The sequence below is a fragment of the Chelon labrosus genome (genome assembly GCF_963514085.1).
Source record: "Chelon labrosus genome assembly, chromosome: 14".
NCBI lineage: Eukaryota > Metazoa > Chordata > Actinopteri > Mugiliformes > Mugilidae > Chelon > Chelon labrosus.
In genome coordinates this window covers 19,976,051-19,995,895 of record NC_140347.1, presented here as the reverse complement: position 1 = coordinate 19,995,895, position 19,845 = coordinate 19,976,051, and the positions used below count along the sequence as shown (strand labels likewise).

General features: G+C 41.2%; 1 protein-coding gene across 1 annotated transcript in view; it reads right to left on the bottom strand.

The window, feature by feature from the left end:
• man1a1 (mannosidase, alpha, class 1A, member 1) overlaps positions 1-19,845 on the bottom strand; it is a 131,060-nt gene that overhangs the window by 70,218 nt on the left and 40,997 nt on the right. The window contains exon 3 of the mRNA XM_084560628.1: positions 3,683-3,798. Coding sequence (XP_084416754.1) covers positions 3,683-3,798 — 116 coding nt within the window. The remainder of the gene's footprint in view (positions 1-3,682; positions 3,799-19,845) is intronic.

The following is a 19,845-nucleotide window of genomic DNA, read 5'->3' as shown; positions in this document are numbered from 1 at the left end:
GAAAAACAAATTATTTTCCAGACAAAATGTGTCCTGTCATTTCCTCCCCTAAGTCAGAGCGACTGATTGAGTAGGTAGATTGTGTAGCTAATTCCTTCTAATTAATTGAATGATTTTCTCAGCACTGAGGCGGCTATAATGGACGAGGACAATAATATTTCCTCCTGCTGTCTATCTGCAGTGAAAACTAAAATGAAAAAACGTTCCACTAATTCTAAATAATGTAAACTTTCACAGCAGTAATGCTGCGGTATCTTGTGTGACGGCGTTTAGCAGCAATCACTGCTTTAAACTGTGGCACAGTGACCCCCTGACTCAGCAGCTGTGTCACGTTATCTCTTTCCTGACAAACCTGGCAAAGCAAGAAGTCAAGTCTCCTGATGTTGCAACACTCAGGCCATTACAGACCACACAGGAAACTGACTAAGCACTGCCTTTTACTCGCAGAGAACTAATTTAAGGCTGCAGGAAGATGAGTCAATGAGATAATGTTACACCTGGAACTTTTCAGATCATAGTGTATCCTGTAATGTTTTTGTGTGAACAGCTAGTAGATGGATTAGCTGAAAAAAAAAAAAATGGCAATATACCGCTGGTTTCAGTGGTTAAGATGGCAAAAAGACCAAGTTATAAGCAGAGTAGATGGTCTCATGCTGCTTGTAGCTTACAAGTTGTAAGCGCATTTAAGTTGTGATAGAGAACGTCTAATAGGACCATGTTGAAGCAATGTTAGGCAAAAAAAAAAAAATAACTTTAGCTGAAGCTGAAGTTATCTCAAACTGACCACAATGAAACATCATCCAGGTGGTTCCTACCACATGGTGATAGTGGGCTTGGATCGTCCGGTGAACCCAGATGGAGCAACGGTGTCACTGACTGTATTTTCTTTTTAAACAGACAGTGATGACGGCAAAAAGGAGCTAGCTGCATCCAGACACTAGACATATTTTTATGTTTTGCCTAAAAGCAGAAGTAAATATCCCTGGTGACTTATCCAATGCTTCTGTGGCACTGTTAGGTGCCACAGAAGCATAAATTACATTAACTTTCAGTAGAAATCTTGTGAATCTTCTGCATCATGTCTTTCTACCATAAAGGTTGCATAATTTACTTCTTGGCAGGAAGCTGTTTCTGTTTTGTGGTTATCCCTTTTTTAGGTCTGTTTAAATCAATCAGCACATGCAAATGTATGTGGCACATGGGTTTGTTACTGTTTACAGTCCCACTTAGTGCTGAATAACCTGCAATTCCCCCATATAACTATTCCAAACAAAGCTAAAACAAAGCCAACTAGATGTTTCACCACTTGGACTTGTCTTTGTTTTACCTTTGTTTTAGAAATACTATGACCTCAAGTACTGAAAATACTCACAGACATATCCACAAACTGTTATAAGAGCAGTTATAAGTAGCATAAAAACATGAAAATGTGTGTATGTGACTATCCACTGCTGCCTTTTTACAGTGTTTGATTGTAGCGGCAACTCGACGCTACTAAGAACCTTTGTACTTTGCTTAGTAACAGCAGTATTGATGCAGACATGTTGCATCAAGTATACGTGGTTCTCTGCCTCACCACGTTTCTATCATGCTGCTTCATGTCTTTTTGGCACAGACTCCACTGACAAATTCTCTTGGCTCGTGTCATCACTTTTGTCTCAAAACCTGTTTGGACATTGTATTGTTAATCCTTTTTTTCCCAAAATAGTTTAACACCAACTGCTAAGAGTGAATTATTATTTAAAAGATAAAACTTTCAGTGATACCCCTTCAGAAAGCCTCAACAAGTTCGGATTTCCCTGAGCTAACTAGGCCGACGTCTTCAACCCTTCTGAAGGTGGTTTCACAATAACACCCTCCCAGATCCTCCCCTTTAAAAAGCGCTTAATGTAAAGCACACAGTGTGGCGTCATAATGAAAGCAGCTCTACTTCTCAACACTGTGCTATGGCAAAAAAAAAAAATGAGCAGCGTAGATCAGAAAACAAAGGGCCTCCTGCTGATACGATGCCGTTTGATTGGCAGGACGACTTCTGGCAAACACTGGAAATCAGACAGTATTATGCACGAAGTGGTGGCAGGGAATATTTAGATGTGACAACTCTACACGAGTGCACAAGCCGAAACGCTCAACAGTTTGGGATACAGTGCGGTAATGAGGATTAAAGCTGATCTGAAAGCCTGACTGGCGACAGTGCTTGACATCTATATCGTGTTTGGCAGATATACATGTCTGTAAACGGTCACGTTTGCGTCACACGACGAGAAAAACAAAGAAAAGACAAATAAACTGCTTTTCTGTTTCTCCTTAATGAGGAGCCCTTCACTGGAATATGATAATGAGGATAGCTCCACAATAAAAAGCGAACATCAAAGGAAAAGGGCAAAGTGTGTGTGTGTGTTTTACTCTCAGACATATCTACATCTGCCCACGACATTAGGCTCGTCATCTGAAATTAGGAGCAAAAAACACAACCCTGCTGTTCTTATAATGCCTCAGTGCTCATTACTACGGCCAGATTCTCTTTGTAGGATTTTATGTAGAAAAAAGAAATTCTCCAGATATTTAACTTTCATGTGTCTTTACAATTATTAGTCTTAAAAAGTACAATTATTTCTAAATCTTTCTATAAGTGATCACAAAGGTTTTATGTCTACCGGATTTAAACCTGAGAAACATATTCTTAAATTAATCACATGTATTTAAGTCAGAATATGATATGTAATATTGGCTCGTTTTCCTGAATAAACAAATACACAAGGCTAATATTTCAGTTTCGTTTGTTGATTCGGTTCTCTTTGTCTAAGTTGAGGACTTCTCCTGATGTTTTGAGTCATTTTTATGCAGAAATCTAAAAAAAAAAAAGTCAAGTTTGGAGTCTCACAAATGGAAATCATTCATTTAAACATCTTTTATTCTAACTGTAATATTTTTATTGTGTCCATACTCAGCTGGTGCACTAACACACACACACAGACACCAAAGGGTCTAACCTATTCCTTCATCTGATCTAACATCAAGGTCAGAGAAGCCATGAAAAGTCTTCTGTATCACACTGAATCTCACCTAGAAGCGTTAAAGTTCAGTCAGACATCTCGGCGCTCATCTCGTCATGTGTCTATATAAAGTTAATGACTATTTCATGCATTGAGTCCTGTGCATAAAAGCTGTGGTATTTTCCGTCTACAGCTGGATCAGAGCCACTAAAAGTCTCAATAAAAGAGGCTAACGTGGCTTTAAAGTTCTGCCTGAAAAGCAGCATTGTGTGACCTATATAATGACAAATTTTTCTCTGTTTCATAAGCGTACAGTAAAACTTTACAGCCCCTCAGAGTGTAAAAGCCTCTGTCCTTGACAAGGACTGTCTTTGTGTTGGGTCTGAGTCGAGTGCAGCGGTTCTGTGTGGACTGAAAGCTTTTTAATTCAAAGCCACATCAGGAAGCAGATCACATCTATGTTTGATACACATGCGCACACAACAAATTTGACCTTACTTTCACCTTATGGTTGGTATAAACATTATGTCTGCTGCAATATTTGCATCATTTAAAACTCACAGAACAGCAGCATATAAAACGTGACAGGCAGGTAGGTGAATGTCTAAACTTGGCATTTCTGCCAATGGGTGACTTTCTTTTGTATCTGTATTGTTTGTTGGTGCATTAATTCAGGACTTCCTTACCACGTTGAAGTCGAGGTTCTTCTCCACCCACTCAGTGGCAGCGTCAAACTCTTCAAACATTTCCATGATATAGAGGGTGTCCAGAGCATCCACTATTGTCGCTCCCTTTATACTCCCTAGAGGAAACACAGTACAAAATTTAGATTTAGCACACATTCTCGTAGGTTGCCGTCTTTCATTTTTTAGTTTTATATCACATTTATCTGCAAAGGAATAGCCAGCAGGGAAGCTGGATAAAAAAATAGAAGTCGACCAGTATTGGAGCAGATCCAGGTATTTGTAAAATTATCTGATCAAATCAGGATTCAGCCAAGCTCAATCTTTGTACTTATTTATTTTCTGTCTCCTGTAAATCAAAACCATGTCCCTGTACCCTCAAAACGTCTTCTTCCACTTCGTTGGCTAGCATCAAAGCTGCCAAAACTTTAAGTAGAAGAAGAAGAAGAACCAAAATTACGTGACTAAACATGCTGTGTGGAATTACTTTTCTCTGGAAAAAGAAGTCAGTCAGACGGAAATGTGTAAATTGTGCAATGTGGATGTTTGGCGAGGTGGCAGTTAGGAGATCGTTATTCAATACTAACAGCTTATGCTGAGTACACTCAGGCAAAGGCTGAAGCGACACAACAACAAACACTGAACGCTGCATTTAAAAGATGAGAAAAGTTTCCTGGAGACAGCGTCAAGGAGGAAAATATTCCAAAGAGGGTTAGGGAGTTTATGGAAGCGTTGGAAGACCAGAACATTACTGGAGTAGAGAACACAGGTTTTCTGGTTTGGAGTTGGATCGGCCGATACTGAATATTAAAAGATGGGAACTACAACAGCTTGATCGGGACATCCCTAGTAGAAAATAATCAAAAACAGCCTTGAAGTTATTTCAGATGTTAAAAGCCTGTTAGTCAGCACACCCTTCCCTTTTATGACAACAGGTGCTGGCGGCAGATTCACCTAAAAAAGCACTGAATAAACAGCAGAAGTCAGGAGTTAAGTTTGAAGGCAGAATAAATTATTTTGCTCAACAGATGGTGAGGGGTAGCGATTATCGGCACTGATGAAACGTCAGGAGTGTTGCTCGTCTCCAGTGATTAGCCTCATAGCGGGAGGGAAGACACACAGAGACACATCGTTTCAGCGCCGTCATTACTCGAAACCCCCCCCCTCCCCCGAACTAAACCAACACCTCGGTCTGTGTACACGGCGAGTAGCTGGATAAATCATTACACACGCAGAGCCAGAGTCATCAACAAAGCTTTTAGTTGTCTAATACTCGTTATAAACACAAGACTTCATATGCAGTGGCTAGCCGACCACTTAGAGGTGAGACAGTGAAGGAGGAAGGTGGAAGTGGAGGATGGGGAGGTGAAGGAAAAGGGAACAAGGTGATAAGTATGGCAGAGAGAGCAGGAATGAAAACATCAGCGTCTGGAGGCCGACCGGGGGAGGGTACACTGAAATAATAATAAAAAGGATAGAAGACAGTCAAGAGAAAAAACGGTTTGGTCATAAAGTCAAGATGAAAGCTGCTGGATTGTTATTGTGTGGATCTGTCTGAGTGGTGGGAAGATTCAAAAGCAGCTAAAAGCTTTCCATTAGACAAATGTTGAATCATCAGCTGGAGGCATGGAGCAACTGTTGTCCGTCAGAACAAGAGCTGTGTTCACTCTCTGTCTGACGGGGAAACATTTATTATATCCTTAAAATCAACACACTGGGAGATGCTTTTGTAGGAAATTGTTAGGAGCTGTGAAAAGGACTTTGACTGCAAACATTAGATCCATGTATGAAAAGTGTTTCTGGATGAATGAGCTAGTAAAACAGTCTGAGTTATATTTATAATAACCGGATAATAACTGGAACCTGATATAACAGAAACTGATGGCTTTAAAGGAACTGTTTTTGAGCAGTAAGTAAAGAGGATCAGTTAGACTATGCAAAGCTAGACTGGAAAGGTAACGGCTAGCCAGGATTGATACAGATCTTAAAGGGAGGGGTCATCAGTGTTGCAGGCTCTTGTCTAGAGAGGGAAAAATAAATTTAAACAGGCTCCTAATGATCGTATCTGGCAACTTCCTGGTTGTGTTATGTGAATTTTAAAAGCTGCTGCCCCCTGTCTCCATGCTAAACTTAAGTCTATATACTGGAGCTTTAACCTTAACTCAGATATATGAGAGACGTCTCCGTCTTGCTATATTACTACTGAATTACACCAATAATAATATGGAAAAAAAGAAGAAGGTGAAGCAGAAGACAAAGACTAAGATGAAGCAGAGGAAGGTAAAGAGGAAGAAGAAGACGATGAAGACAAAAACGATGCAGAAGATGATGAAGCAGGGGACACGATGGAGCAGGTAACAAAGATGAAGAACAACACGAAGAAAAATATGAAGCAGACAAAGCGGAAGGAGATGAAGATGAAGAGAAAGCAAAAGATGAAACGGAAAACAAAGACAAAGGTTAAGAAGACAATGCTGAAGAAGGCAAAAGAAGATGAAGATGAGGATAAAGTTGAAACAGAAGTCAATAAATATGATAAAGCAGAGGAAGACAAAGATGAAGACAAAGGTGAAGCAGGAGAAGAAGACAAAGCAGAAGAATATGGACAAGGCGGGCTGGTAATGATAAAGAAATAAAGAGCAAACCACACAAACATTAACACAACACTACATGCGTGACATGATAAAACACCCAGATGCTGGTGATCTATTAATAATTTAAAGGCTTTAAGTTGTGTTACAGAGAGAGATATTGTTACTGTTGCTGTTATGGTCGCTTCTCCTTCCTGTTTTTCACCCATCTCACATTTTCAATCCACTGAACCTTCTAGAGCGACAAAGAGAGGCCATGACACTGTCCTACTGTCCATTGTCTTGTCACTGTGCTTCCTTCCCCTTCAATGATCTCCCTGTATCTGTGTGTGTTATAAAGGCTGGTCAGCGCCTGAGCAGAATACTAATGTTTAAAACCTTTAAAAGGTTTGTGAGGAGAGTAGAGGCTCTCAGAAGTTAATGGCATTTGTTCATTCCAAGACAAACACATAAACTGCTGATTATGTGCAGGTGCAGTGATAATATTTATTACTTTTAAGGGCAGTAAACACAGGAAGAGACTAACAGCGATGTGGAGACAAAGCATCATGACATGTTAATGAAATTCATAGAGTTTTGGGAGGAGTAGAAAAAACCTTCGGCAGCGCAAAGTAGGAGGGTATCTCAACCTCTGATTGAGGCAACAGCCAATGGGAGTCACTGATTCAGTTGATTGACGTATGATGTAAACACAGAGCTCCACAAATATATACCCCAAGGACCCCAATATTTACCCTCAAGGCTTCTTCCTCTTAAATGTTTTTCCTTGCCACTGTCTCAGTATGCTCATACTTGATCTACGGGTTTCAGGCTCTGGGTTCTGGGAAGCGACAATTTAGATTGTTATTGACACTATACTGCCATCAAATCCCATACTTTGAGGGGTTTGTTGGACAACACTACAGCAACTTCTGAACACTGACTCTGATTTTTTTACTAGTTTTGACATTTCATCTACTTAATGATAATAAATAGAACTGGCCTTAGATTTATTGGTGGCCTCGTCTTTTAATCTGTAAATAAAGACGTTTAAAAGATCTGCGTCATTAGTGGGACAGCTTGTCGAGGGCCATGAATGACAGAGGGAAGCTGGAATCTGCTAAAAATCATCAGCTTTTTTTACTGGATCCCGGATTTGTGTCAATGTCCAGATGGAAAGTCTATAAAAAGACCAGGGACACGATTCCACTGAGGTCTGTGAGGGTTGGGAGAGCAGAGTCTGCTGATCTTGGAGGTGACGCGAGTGTGCTGCCGAGGATTTTGTTTCTGTTAGCGACTGTGAGCGTGGCGGGGAAGCAGATGGCTCAGCAGAGGGCAGCTTCTCTGATGCTTCTGTAAAACACGAGTGGCGGTGGAGGAGGAGGAGGAGGAGGATCGCTGTGATGCCTCCAGAAAGACGGAGCGGGAGGGGAGGGAAGGCCTTGTGATATTTGCTGTGGGCGGAAGGCTCGTCACCGTGGGAGAGTTCTTACATTAGTAAAAGATTCTTTCCACAAACAGCAGCGTTACCGCCCACAGCTAAGGGCCCGGGCTGCCTGTATGCTTTCAGACGCATATAAAAATGTTGGAGGTTGCCATCGCACATAAATATTTTTAATAATAGTTAAAGGAAAAGAGTTTCACAGTGTTGTTGGATGGAGAAGTTGTATTTCTGACATTTTTACCTACACCCAACGTGAAATAAATATGAAGTGGCTCTGGTGGTCCTGTCATCGGGGGAAGTGTTCCTGTGAGTTTTATCTGTGTCTCTTTGACTCTAACCATTATATTTGAATTCAAAGACTATTGTTTAGACTGTTTCCTGTAGGTGTTTCCAAACGGCGTGATCACCTTATCATTTCTGTGTTGACTTTATCATTAATTCGAGGTTTATTTGTCAGAGCTCAAACTTGTTAATGCAGCGGAATGATTGAATGACAAAGATTAAAAGATAAACTTAACAATAACTGTGAAAAGCCTGGGTGTTGTACAAACAAGTTCCCAGAGATTGTTAAGTGTAGTCCAAAGCCTATTCTACTTGTTGCAAACTGATTACACTCTGATTTCAGTTTCAAGCTGAACACATGTTTTGCGCTCACTGAAAATAATATCTGACCGCCGAATCTAGTCAAGGGTTTCACAGCGGTCTCAGCCTTTAGACCATTATCAGTAAACGATCTGGGTACGTGTTGTGCAGTGTGTACTGCTATACCTGTCAGCATCAATGCACTTATCACTGACTGTATATAAAGATGGACGAACCCATTGTAGTGTCAGTGTCATTTTTCTTGTAGAGTGGTTTTAAAGCTCAGTGTGGTGTCCCACCTATCACGCAAGGCAGACAAATCCTTGATTATGAATAACCTTAACGCTTAATATAATTTAAAAGTAATGTATTACTGTGATTGATAAATGCCTTAATTTCTGTTAGCGGTTCGTCTTTAAATCCAATCCAATCCAATCCAATTTTATTTATATAGCACAATTTAAACAAACACAAGGTTTCCAAAGTGCTTCACAGTAAAATACAATAAAGGTTAAGTATGGTAAAACAAAAATAAAGCCAATGAGATAAAAGAGATAACAGATAACACACAGTAAAATCCTTAAAATAAAATAAATGAAGTCAACTTCCTACTAGGTGTTAAAAGCCAAGGAGAAGTTATTTCAAAAGTCAAAATCTTTAACCGCAGACACGATAGCAGAATCTTAACTACTCGCTTCTTCGGTGGCAACAATTTACTTCTCAAAATCAACTTAACGACGAACAGATGTATGACCACGTCGTTGTTACTCATCTGTCCATCGCCACATAAATCAATCTGACTGGCCCGGCAGATCTTTGCCAGTGGCTCGAGATCAAATTTCACCCACTAACATTTTGTGGGATGGGATAGGCTGGCTTCCAAGATACATTTTAATGGGCTAGTTCTATAAAAATGTAGCCGTGTACACTTGCCACGGACAGAGAAAATAGCAATAATGGTGTTTATTATACCAACTTTATTTATGTCGTTAAATGAGGACTGACTCATTTTTGGAGCCAGCCTCAAGTGGACATTAGAGGAACTGCACATTTTGGGACTTTGCTTCCTTTTTAATAGCAACTGTAAGAAGACGGGAAAGTTCTCAAACCAGCCGATGCTGCCTAGAGAAAATTAATTAATCACACTTTCCATAGCTTCATCCAGACACACAAACACCTTTTTTTCACATATGCAGCAGTACTCACAGACCTGTAGACCAACTTTGATGTGTGGAAATGGTGGGGAACTCCTTTAAAGACCGTCATCAACACAACTCAGTTTTCAAATCTATCTATCTCTGAAAGATAGCTCAGAGATCTTTGTGTCCTGTGGGATTTAAGAAAGACAAACCTGCTGCTCAGCCCTGCTGATGCTGTCAAACACTGCTAGAAATCTACAACAGGATAATATTACCCGTTTTTGACATAACCTATAAAGAAGAACAAGAGAGGAGGAGGAGGGAATGATGAAAAATGAGAGAGCTGGGGTCCTCAGACGACATGAATCATTACCTTTCTGTTCCGAGACAGAGAATAAGAATAGATGGGAGAGGGATGGCAGAAAAATGGTCCAAAAGTCATTAACCAACGGTATCCTTCTATTCCTGTGAAACACGATCCATCTACTGGTTCTTATTCCAACATTCACTTGTCTTCTAATGAGGTATCCATCAAGCTTTTCTTCTTCATTTATTACTTCCCTTCAAGATGCTTTCACCTCGTTTTCCTTCTTTTGTTTGTGTCCCCCACCTCTCTTTTCATTTCTTTCCTCTGAGTTGTTACCTCAAATAGAAAATAGGTGAAGAAAGCAGCCCAGCACACAAAGGCACAGACTGCACAAAGAAGAAGAATTCATGTGTAATTTAGTGGTAATAACACGATTTCTAAGTAGCGGAACTGTTTTTATGTGAATCACTGCTCAGCAACTGCATCTCAACTTCGTACACTACTAGTGTGTATGGCTGTTAGACAAGAGAGCGATGCATGATGATGTTTGGTTGTTCAGAACTAAATAACCTTCACTTCACGCTGTCAGGTGGTGAGTGTTTGCATGGATGACGAACTGAGAGAGGCTGACAAATGTGATGTTATTCTTCCTGACGCACAGGCATCACTGTTGGATTTGACAGAGGTCAGAATGCAAATATAATTCTGTTTAGTTACGTAGTTGTCAGTCTTCAGTGCAGCGTACATAGTGCATTTGAATGTAACTGTATGTGTGTGTGTGTGTTGGGATAAAACAAAAACATTGGCTTTATCCTTCTGCATCGGTTTCTGTAAGTGCAACATTTTGTACAAACTAGTTGAGTTGTTGTTTTTTTTCTGAGACATTTGTTTACGTTTCTATTTCATTTGTAGTGCTGCTTTTGAAGCTCAATGCCAAAGACAATCACAGAACACCTGAAATAAAAGGAAAATAACGCTCCAACAAGGATGTTTGAGGAGTACGTAAAAGATTCTTAATATCTTTTGACACAGATGTTGGAAACTGTGACAGCTGTGGTTGCTCTAGGCAAAATAACATGAAATCAAAAAGATCAGTCATTGTGGTATACAGTATAACTCTAGTTACACAAAATGTTGGTGGGCGGGGGAGTCAGAGCAAACAAAACGGCTCTGATTGGTTGAAGGACTATCCAGTTACATGCAGAGGTATTCTTTTCTCTGTATCGTATGAAACACGTCCCAAAATGAAATCAAACTGGAGTGCCTATTACCCTGCTTCAGCTCAACAAAGTTTTAACTAGGGCAGGGTTAAAGAAAAAACAAAAACAAAAAACATCCCATTCAAATCGATCTAGACATGGTCAAAGGTCATAGACTAATTAATAAAAAAATTTTAAAAACAAGATTAGTCCACATGTGAGGGAGCTCTAAAAGTTGACCAAATCTACGTCAGGACTGAAAGCTTATTGGATTTTAAAAGTATGACGACAGAGAAGAGCTGCACAAAAGCAAAGCCATATGCATGATGTTAAACTACAACGATGTGGAAATACCACAAATCTCTGGAATTAGTGACATTAGTTTTAAGTAAAACTGTTTTGAAACTGAAATATCTCAAAATCAATTCATACTGGATCGATATCATATCTGGACTCTGAAAATCAGAATCGGATTGATTCAGGAAATCAGTAGTGATACCCAGGCCTCGTTACAAACCACCTCCACTTATTGCCAAAGCTTTTATTAGGTCATGCACCAAGTATAACAATTAGAAAGCACTCAGTGCACTTATGAGAAGCTTTTCATCCTTTATTCAGTCGCCACTTGAAATAAATTGTATTTTTAGTGAATAAGGTCAGTGACTATTCAGATATGTGGCATGTGATTCTTTGCTTTTGGAACAAGAAGCCGTGAACGGGGTAAATGTCATGTGCATTACATCACGGACACGCTGTGAACACAAAGCGTGACCTCAACAGTCAGCTGTGCCCTCCAGCCATGGGTCACACCGAGCTCCTCGGTGAGGCTTTCACGTCTCCCTTTCACTGTCATTCAGAGCCGTGTGTTGTGTTCAAACCGGCCTGGGTGATTATCACACAGCAGGGCATGAGACGCAAACGTCCTCTCTCCCACAGTACAGTCAGCTCTGCAACTACAGGTCATATCGAGAATGACTCAATCTGCGGCGCCCTTTACCCTGGAGCTTTCTGCTGCCTTGTGTCAAGCAGCACTTCCCTTTGAAACTGCATTTGAAAACTCTGAGCGCTCACTGTGCGTGACTGGTGGATGAATTAATCCACCTTAGTCCTCTTTTTCCACTCAGTGTCTCTTCTATTTACTGACTTTTCTACCTTCGCTGTATGAGACGGGATGAGATTCGATTCAAAGTCGGTAAAATACACAGACAAATCCTTTTTCACATCTCTCACTCACTCGTCTAATGCTACAGGCATCTGCAAAGACATGAAACCAGTGATATGCGCACAAACATATGTTACCGCGGCCGCACAGCTGTTACCGAGAATGACTGACTGAACATGGCAGCAGGAGGAAAGTCACGATAAAGGTTGTTAACAGCCCGTAGTCATGTGAGTTTCAGGTGTGCGCCACCCACAGATGTGCCAAATGAAACCTAAACTTCCCACCAGTCATTTACAACTGAAACTGTTCTTAGATGAGTAATAAAACGCCAGCTGCCTTTCTTCAAGATTTGTGACGATGAAGGTGTGAATTACAAACCTCTACAGTAAAAAATTATCTACAATCCATCATGTTTGAGTCACAATTTGTGGCATTTTTAATCATCTGCAAAGGACAAACGGTACACCTCAGCCTACAGCAGGCTTTACGTCATATTCTGTTATCTGTAGCAGCGCGCTTATTCATCTACACAAAGTATCAAAGAAATGGATTTTCCAAGTCGACCTTGATATAAAAAAAAATAAAAATAAAAATGTATTGATTTTTAAATACATGCCATTTCCTGTAACCCCTCGTTAGAAATCTCACGAGACAGGTTGAATGTGACGAATCTTGCAAGACTACAGTCGGGAATGAAAGCTGATTGGATTTTAAAAATATAACAAGGAAGAGCTGCAAAAAAGCAAAGCCATGTGAAAGATGTGCAACTAGAGGTCAGACATTGTGGAAATACCACAACTGTCTGGAATTAATGTCAACATTTGTTTTAGTTTTTAAGTAAAAAAATTTGAAACTGAATTTTTCCTAAATTAATTGATATTGAATCTAATCATTAACTGTATGAGATATTATTCTGTCGAACACAGGAACAAGCAGCCAAAAGGAAACAGGAAAAGCTGCAAACACAACCCCCACTTCAGTCTTTACTAGTAGAGATAAATGAACGTTGGAATTACACACTGACTCAGCAGCTTTACCTCAAAAATAGCTGCCTCAGCCTTTAGAAGACTGACAGCAGCCAAAGTGTCACCAAAAAAAAAAAAAAGGGTCGACTGTCACCTGAAAAAAATACTTCCCTGAATTTTACTCCTTGGCTTACAGCCTTTGTCCAGAAAGAAATACAAAATACAAAAAAAAGTGTCCCAATGTGTTCCATATCCTAATGCAAACTCCAGGTCTAATCCTTAATCCTACAATTTGATCCAGATCTCAACACTCCGGGCCCTGCTGGTGATCCCGTTTAGCCCCTGCTACCATCTCAACATCCGGGCTATGCTGAGTTTTCTAACGGGTCACCGAGGGGAGGTGAGGAAAAGTGATGGCTAAGCCTCTGGCTAATCGTGTTATCGTAGGCAGAAAGCAGAGACACGCACAAACGCACACATACACATCCCAAAGTGTATTAACCTCTTGGCTTCGGCTGCCAGATAGTCAAGCGTCAACACTTTTTGTCAAGGTTATAGTGAAAGGCATTACCACGCATCACTTCTGTGCGTGTGCTGCAAATCTGATGCTGATGCGGAAGGCAGGGGTTTGAAGTAAAGGCCACGACACAGCGAGCTGACAGTTGGTTTGGTGTAGGAACTTTTGAATAGTGTGCCTTTGTTGCTGGTAGTTCTTTAATGTCGGATTGGTCTAGGAACTTTTGGATGCTGTGCATTTGTTGCTGGCATTTCTTTACTGCTGTGAATAGTGCAGTGGTTCCCAAAGTGGGCGGCGCGCCCCCTAGGGGGGGGTCGCAGAGCCATTGCAGGGGTGGGCGCAGGGCGCGGATCGAATTAGAGGGTGACAATTTTTCAGGACACCCGCGAGTCACGGTATTCCCACGGGTGTCATTTTCACTGTTGGTAACGTGATAGGGACGAGACAGAGCAAATAATTAACGGGAGCGGGCGGGACCGGGACGGAGGACGGAGCCAGAGATTAAATTAAAAAAATGACGCTGCAATGCGGTGAGTGTGCCCAACTTTAGACAACAACATAGGGAGCGAGACGGGATTTAGGAGTCTTTCTCTCGGGATTTTGCGGGACAGGATTTCTTTGGGGGGGCAGTTACGTGATCGGGATATGACGGGAGTATTTTTGTGGGCTCGGGATGGGAGCGATGAGATGGACAGGTCAGTAAAGTTTACTTTTATTTGTTCAAAAAAGGCTGATGTTTGTATTTATTACAATGTGTGAAATAAACTACAACGGAGTCTGACTTATTTTTTTTTTGGGGGGGGGGGGGTCGTGAAGATTTTCTCATGTACCAAAGGGGGTCCCAGCAGAAAAAGTTTGGGAACCACTGGAATAGTGAATCTTGGTTGCTGGTAGTTCTGCAATGTCTACTGGCCGTCTGAACTTTTGAATAATGTGCTTTCGTTGCCGATATTCCTTTAAAGTTGTTTTGGCGTAGGGAACTTTTGAATAGTGTGCCTTAGTTGCTGGTAGTTCTTTGATGTTGGTTTGGTGTAGGAACTTCTGAATAATGTGCCCTTCGTTGCTGGTAGTTATTTGATTACTTAGTTGGTGGTATGTCTTTCATATTGGTTTGGCATAGAAACTTCTGAATAATGTGTCCTTCGTTGCCGGTAAGCCTTTGATGCCGGTTTGGCGTCCAAACTTTTGAATAGTGATGTTGATACTGCCGCAGAGCGTTGTGTAGGCCTTGGGGAGGATTCAAAGCCCAGACAAGAAGAGTTGTTGTTCAATGTGCAGTGTGTGTGATTAATTAATGTGGTTGCCAGCTCAAGGTTCAACAACAAAAGCTCAAGCGATGACAACGAAGGGCTGCAAGGTGTGTGCCCGGGTGTATTCATGTGATGGATACCACCGTTTCACTGCAGCAGAGCTCCCTTATCGGTGTCCCACCCACCTCTGTGCAGAGGATGATTTACATCGTTTCAGACACAACCAAATACAACTCGGCCCTCCTCCTCCTCACACACACACACACACACACACAAACCACGAAAACCTGAGGGAAGGCCACAGCAGAATTACGCCATCCATTTCAATTATAGAGATTGAATATGTGATTCAGATACAGACACACAGTATTGTGTGGGAGCTGAGGCTGCAGCACAGGACTCAATGTCAAATTATATAACCAACTAAATGACTTGTCTGGAAATAGAAAGACACCAAAAACATTAGCCTTCTTGACTGGTGGACGATAATATTTTTAGCCCTGCTGGTGACAGCGCAGGGCTCTGAGGCTGGGGACAGACTCAAATGTGGGATGACACAATGATTGGGTTGTTACTGAGGAGGCAATCTGATGGCTGCAGAAAACACAGGTGACATGTTCACACACCTCATTCACTAGCCGCCAACACACCGACACCCGGGTATAATCAGAAATGATTGGACGTGTGTTGTGTTGCATCTTCAGCCTCTCTCCAGTTTACTATGATTACTTGTGGATTATGACTTTTCCCGCAAGGACTCACAAATTCCTCCAGCTAAAGTGGATACGGTTAAAAAGACCCATCACAAAATTACTATTGTTTTTTATTTTCTTTTTATTGAAATATAGTTTTATATAGTTTTGTCCCCAAATCTACTGCAATGACTCGACAAAAACTGCTCAACAAGGACGCAAACATAAAACCTAAAATATTACAAATAATGCGATAAGTGCAGGAGTGCAGGTAAGATAAAGCAGTTAGCTGAAATATTTATTTTCCCATCTCCAAAACACATAAAATGATGACGCGAGACTTTACTCTGGCTAAAGAGAAATGCAAACTTTACCCACAGAGACGGAACATGCCCTTGTTCGTCCGCAAAGAGCAGAAAATGAGAGGCACAAAGCAGCCAAGTAGATATTAAGATGGATTAGATATTAAATTAGTTATATTAGTTGGACTCATCTCTGCTGTACATAAAGGGCATGTTAAAATCAAGGACAAAGCATAAGCAAGCAGGCGAAACGCCAGCTGGGGGACGTCTAATGGTATATATATTAGACCATGGTTAGGCAGACATCTGTGCTGGATTTAAACCAACAACCCAAATTAGTTGCTGGCAGAGAGCTTAGCAGTCAAATATCTGCTCGATCTCACTCTGCGTCCTCAGAAAAATATAGGAAAATATACTGTTCAGCACATCAGCCAGAGCAATAGCAAAGACTAAAGAATACTTGTAGTAGAAAGAATAGTGATTACAATTGTTTATTACAATGCAACATAAACCTGACATTAGAGGGATGAGGTTTAGTTCTGCTTTATTCCTACTGTCACATAGGTACGAGGAGCTGCAGCATCACTCCAAGGGACAGGGGGCAGGAAAACCATTGAGAGGTCTGACATGGAGGAAAGGCCACAGGAGACAGGGAGAGGAAAAACAACATAAAGAAAAGCGACCATCACAGAACTCTGGCAGCATCTATGGCAAAAGCCTGTCATTCATCCAGTGGCCCTCTAAAGCACTGCAGGCAGGGCCAAGCTGATAACCTCCACTGCAACACTTGTGTGTCTCAGGAGAAGACACACACACCCACACACACATAGAAGCCTTTTACTTCTTCACACTGCCTGTAGCTATGGAGCCATCCAGCTGTCCAGCAAATAACCAAAGGCTTAAGAGGCTCTCAAAGCACCATGTGAATTATCTAACCCCTTTGTAACAAAGAGATGAAAGTCCTCTCTGAGAGGCTGAATGGCTCCACCTGCATGAATCAGAAATCTATGTGTATCTATGTGTGTATAACTACTGGTTGACTGGAGTACATTATAGTCATGTTAAGACCTGGTACTATTGTGGTCAGCTTTAAGTGGGTGTGAACACAGCCAAGATGCACCCAGGATGCACGTGAGATCAGATCACCCAGACCCCATTTGGAGGTCCCATTGTTTTAGTATTAGGAACACACAGTGTGTGTCCTGACGACAATGATGGACCATCTGCTCAACTGATGTCCTCCTGCATGAACTGAGTTTGACTCATTCATCCAAGAAATAAAATATCTGATGTCTTCATTCATTAGTAATGAAACTCTTTTAAAAGAGTTTGTCCTTGTAGCTGTTAGCTGACTTAGATAATAAATAAATAAATCTAAATGAGAGTTAACAAATTATTGAATAGGAGTAGTCCGGGTATAAGTCCCCTCTTAAAAACAAACCTGCATGTGTAGTTGCACTTTCTCAACATTGTCTTTCACTGCTGAGCTTTGTCTTGCAAATAACTTTAAATATTAACTGCTTCAAGTTGAGTTGGAGACACTTCACAGCTCATTAAGTTCCATAACTTGAATCATGTCCCCACATCGAGACGGACACACAACATGAGATTTACCTACCTACTCAATGGTGATCCATTGTTTTGATACAACAGTTTATTTGAATGCTGATCTCTTGATCGGATCTCAAGTGGTGGTTCAAGGGTCATTTAAGGTACCGCAGGACATGGACGCTGTAACCTACATACGACAGTGCGAGCCATTTATACGTATGTGCTCATCAGTCTGGCTCGCTCTGCAAAAACTCCACCCAAACAATAATTGCCGCTGCCTTTTTTGCCAGTCGGGTAAATTTTTGTTTCTACTTCCTGCTTCACTTTCAACAATGGCGACTGAAACGTTTGCTGAAATTTCACTGAAGACGAGTCATACAAATATCTTCGAACCTCCTCAGTTAACCTTTCCTGTTCCTGTGTTCCATCTTTATTACCGTATTTTCCGGACTATAAGTCGCTCCGGAGTATAAGTCGCACCAGCTAAAAAATGCATAATGAAGAAGAAAAAAACATATATAAGTCGCACTGGACTATAAGTCGCATTTTTGGGGGAAATTTATTTGATAAAATCGGAGACCAAGAACACATTTCATCTTGAAAGGCAAGTTATAGTACTAACAATAGAACAACGGGCTGAATAGGTGTCTGGTATGTTAACAGCTATTCAGATAACTATAGCATAAACAACATAACATAACAAGTTTACCAAACTCTCGATCTCACTCCAAATCACTAAATCCATTGAATTCTTCGTCCTCTGTGTCACTTCTAAGCAACTCCGCGAACTTCGGAGGTAGACGGCGCACCGCTGCTATTACGCAGGAGTAAAAGAAGTAGCAGATACTGGCACACAAGCGTAGAGTGCCCTCTCGCGGCTGTCAGTATGAAAATAACGAACACGTGAAATTATATATTTTAATATATAAGTCGCACCTGAGTATAAGTCGCAGGGCCAGCCAAACCATGAAAAAAAGTGCGACTTATAGTCCGAAAAATACGGTAGTCCAAAACAATCAATTTGAAAATTGCAGAGATGGAGAAGCAGCCAGAAATACTACCAAGCAGTGGAAATGCTACTACCAAGCGGAACAATCACTTGAGGTCTGCGTCGCCGCGGCACGCAGTTACATTTCTGGAGAGGTGCACGTCAGGCTACGGTGCAAGGGTCTGTGTAGGGTCTGGACAAAATGACGCAGAAGCCTAAACCGCCTATTAAGTGAAGACCTCTTTTAATGCCAGGTGTGAACACAGGTGACTATTTGTGATCCAATCACTGAGGATTCATGTTAATACGAGGCCTGAACAGGGGTAGGGCTATATTAACAAGACAATCATTTTAGTGCCAATATCAAAGAGCAATATTCTTTTTTTTCCCACCATGTTAAAATAATTAGCATAACAGCTTTTACAAGAGCCACCCCTGATCCAATAGTTGAATATTATTGACTCTTTTTATATTAATCTGCATGTGTAATCCGCTGTCTTGTGATTCACTCATGTGCTGTTCTAGCAAAGCCACCAAGTTACGCTCCATTCGTTGGACTTCATGTTGAATTTTTCGCACACTCAGACATTAGAGTTTTTTTCTGATTCGTCCTCTGAAACAGCCCAGAGCTTAAACCAACAAGACAGATGGCATCCGACTTCTCAGACGCACACACACAGCTCTCACAGCCCGGCCCAGGTCACACAGGGCTGGATGGCAAACGACCTAAAAGAGAATAAATCTGCCTTTTTCTCTTTTGCTGTAACAGGAGACATCAGTAGTGCTGACCTTAAATGTGCCGTTGCTTAGCCATGCGTCGTCATTTTAGACCAAAAAAAAAACAGCACACACACTAACAGAGACACACACAGGGATTGGAGGCGGTTTATTTTTATTTTATTTGGCTGGTTGAACACACGAGTGCCTCTTCGTCGTGGCCCTCGGCTAAAATGAGAGGCAAGCCGAGGTGAAACTGCGCTTCGACCTTTAGCTTGTTTGGCTCTTGTCAACAGTGTCAATTAAAGAGACGAAACCACACAGACAGGAAACAGAGCAAACATCCTGACTGGAGCGACTGCTGAACACGCCAAAATTTAGACAGCAGACACGTTTTAAGGTGTTGCTTCTATTTTTCCTTCTTTTCTTTTTTAAATACAGCCTGATAAGAGGCTACCCTCCAACGACATTACACTCCACTACCACGCAAAAGGATTTTTACCAAATACCATGATTACACAAGGTATCGGACTCTATCAGACTTGGGGTCGTACAGGAACACTGAGCTCATGTCCTGGTACGAACTTCACCTTTTTAATTGGTTTATAATGGGGAAGAGATTAAATTAAAGTCTATAACGTCTAACAGGAGAGATAGTCCAGATACAAATGAGCACCAAATGATCCAGAAAAACTTAACAACATAATGATCAGGCTTCCTGAGGACGCTTTACGTATTCTGGTCATCGACATCTGGGTGGAAATAGCCCTCAATGATTGGA